Source organism: Sardina pilchardus, chromosome 17, assembly GCF_963854185.1.
Source record: "Sardina pilchardus chromosome 17, fSarPil1.1, whole genome shotgun sequence".
In the NCBI taxonomy this organism is placed as follows: Eukaryota; Metazoa; Chordata; class Actinopteri; order Clupeiformes; family Clupeidae; genus Sardina; species Sardina pilchardus.
The window spans coordinates 33,151,120-33,153,619 of NC_085010.1; the positions used below are offsets into that span (position 1 = coordinate 33,151,120).

The 2,500-nt window shown below is 48.5% G+C and overlaps 2 protein-coding genes across 2 annotated transcripts in view; one reads left to right on the forward strand and one right to left on the reverse strand.

Moving 5' to 3' along the window:
- Positions 1-1,518, reverse strand: part of sult4a1 (sulfotransferase family 4A, member 1) — a 16,940-nt gene extending 15,422 nt beyond the window's left edge. The window contains exon 1 of the mRNA XM_062518023.1: positions 1,244-1,518. Coding sequence (XP_062374007.1) covers positions 1,244-1,412 — 169 coding nt within the window. The 5' untranslated portion in view covers positions 1,413-1,518. The remainder of the gene's footprint in view (positions 1-1,243) is intronic.
- Positions 1,519-2,166: 648 nt separating this feature from the next.
- Positions 2,167-2,500, forward strand: part of pnpla3 (patatin-like phospholipase domain containing 3) — a 17,427-nt gene continuing 17,093 nt past the window's right edge. Inside the window, exon 1 of the mRNA XM_062518024.1 lies at positions 2,167-2,500. This exon is cut by the window's right edge and continues 24 nt beyond it. Coding sequence (XP_062374008.1) covers positions 2,338-2,500 — 163 coding nt within the window. The 5' untranslated portion in view covers positions 2,167-2,337.

Genomic DNA, 2,500 nt, shown 5'->3' on the forward strand with positions numbered 1-2,500 from the left:
CGCGTGGCACCAGAGGTTGTCAACAGAGCGCACCACGTGGCAGCAGCAACAGCAGCATTGCGGCAGCTCGAGCTTCTTAATGGCCGTGCACGAACATGCACACCATCATTTCACACACACACACACACACACACACACACCACTGCTTCTTTCTTAATGGAGGTAAACGCCCCACGGTCGAACCGGACGCATGACGCCTGAGTGCGCGCGGTGACGGCTCCGTAAATGTTTATGTTCCACAGCAAAAACTCGCGGGCCGACCTCGCGCTAGTTTATTATGAATCTAAAGAACACCACGTGCATTGCTGCCTGTCGAACAGCGAGAGAGAATCTACGTTGTATTATTATACTTACATTATACGTTTGCAATCCAATATTTGAATATGCCTATAGTAGCCCATATGCTATTTTTAATAAATAAATATGCTATTTTAATATGCCTATAGTCTACAGTGAGGCATCCTCTCCCTCTAGACTGGATTATGTTGACCACAGATTAGTCCAACGTCATCACCTCTGCTTTCGGCTTCATGCAGGTGATAACTAATATGATCTTATTGAGAACATAATGATGATCTTATTGAGAACATAACGACATAATAATGATCTTATGTAGAACATAACACGACTAGGCCTACAGCACAACTGTATTAAATGTGCGCACTCGGTGAGGCCCTATTCCCAAAGTCCATTCAGAATATCTCATAATAGACATGCAGATCGTTCACTCGGAGTAAGCAGCGCAGTGTAGCCTACAGTAAATATCTGAGTCTGTTCTTGTTGTGCGACGATTTGTTGCGAGCATCAGGAAAGCCGAGAGCATCCTGTGAGGGAGTTGCACAGAACTGGGCGCAAATGTAGAAGCATCGGTGCTTGTGTTACGTAATCCCATTCAGTTTTGGTGCTATAAGGCTTCATTTGTAGTTATTAGTCTATGGCTACACCCAGTGGACCAAAAATAGGATAACGCGAATGACGACCCAATCGCGAATGATGTCGACACTAAGCGAATGTTTTTAACACCAAAACAGACCAAACAAGGAACCAGACAAACAGCAATAGGCCTGTAGTTAATGAGGTTTGTGATTGATTGATTTCTTCAGGTGAACTTGAGAGATCCATTTTAAGCGACCGACATGAGATCACAGAACGTGCTTGTAGGCTATTCGACGCGAGGAACCGGATAAGCTTCCCTAACTTACTTGGGATAGCCTACGTGACGATCCATATCGCTCTTCCCTACCTGACTTGGGATACGTGACGATCCATATGTCGCTGCTTCGGAGGGAGAAGTTGGCGATCTCCTCCATCTTCCCCCTGCAGAAGGGAGGCAGGCGAACTCCATGATGCTCGAAGTACTTGCTCTCGTATTCTATCGGAGTGCTTGGCGTGTCCACTTCGCTCTCTGCCATGATGCTCAAAACAAAACTATTGAGCAAAAATTGTGCAGTTGTGGTGATTTTTTCCCGGAGAGAAACACGTTATTTCCCGCAGCCCACAATGTTTGGCAAAGATGCAACGGACATGCACGCGCTTTGAGTTTCAGCCAATCATCGTGGGAAGAAATGATGTCATGAGCTGTAGGTGATGCGCGCATCCGACAGTCAGCATCAGCACCAGTGCTCACGCACGCACGGGCGGCTCCCTCGAAGGCCCCTCATTACCGACATTCTCACGGGCGCTATGGACAATCCTACAGTTAAACATGGACGTCAATTTTCGCTCAAACTCAACTAATAACAAGAAATAAGCCAATAGGCACTATGTACACACATAGCTGTAGCCTATAGCCTACAGAAACAGGTCTGTGGAAATGATATTATGGTGTGACGGCTGTAATGATGAAATGATGACGCTGAGAGTGGCCTAAAGCCATATCAGGTCTCATGCTCAAGGAACCAGTGCGGTACAGGCCATGGGACACATCTGGGGCGTGTGTGTGTGTGTGTGTGTGTGTGTGTGTGTGTGTGTGTGTGTGTGTGTGTGTGTGTGTGTGTGTGTGTGTGTGTGTGTGTGTGTTGGAACTTGTGCCCTAACAACACGCGGCGGTTTTGGCATCGCGGAGGGGTGGGGAGTGCGGTGAGCTGAGCAGCAGGAAAAGCGTTTGATTGGCCAGGCGTCAGCGAGAAATGCGTTTGATTGGCCTGGCGTGTGGAGGGGCGGGGAGGCCGGCGGTATGTGACGGAGCTTATAGAGCTGTATTGTGTTACTTTGGTATTTATGTCCTCATTTTAAAACGGAGGGCGATATATCTCGCCGGCATGTGTGGCACAGAGTGTCCTGGATAAGGAGCAATACACTCTTGTTTCTCTCTTTGTTGATGATCAATTCTGTATCATGTTCGCGTGTAAGGACAACTGGAACTTGTCTTTCGCGGGGTGCGGGTTTTTGGGGATCTACCACATCGGGGTGGCCAGCTGTCTCCTGGAACAAGCCCCGGAGCTCGTCCACGGGTCCGCGAGACTCTACGGAGCTTCGGCGGGAGCGCTGACCGCAGCTG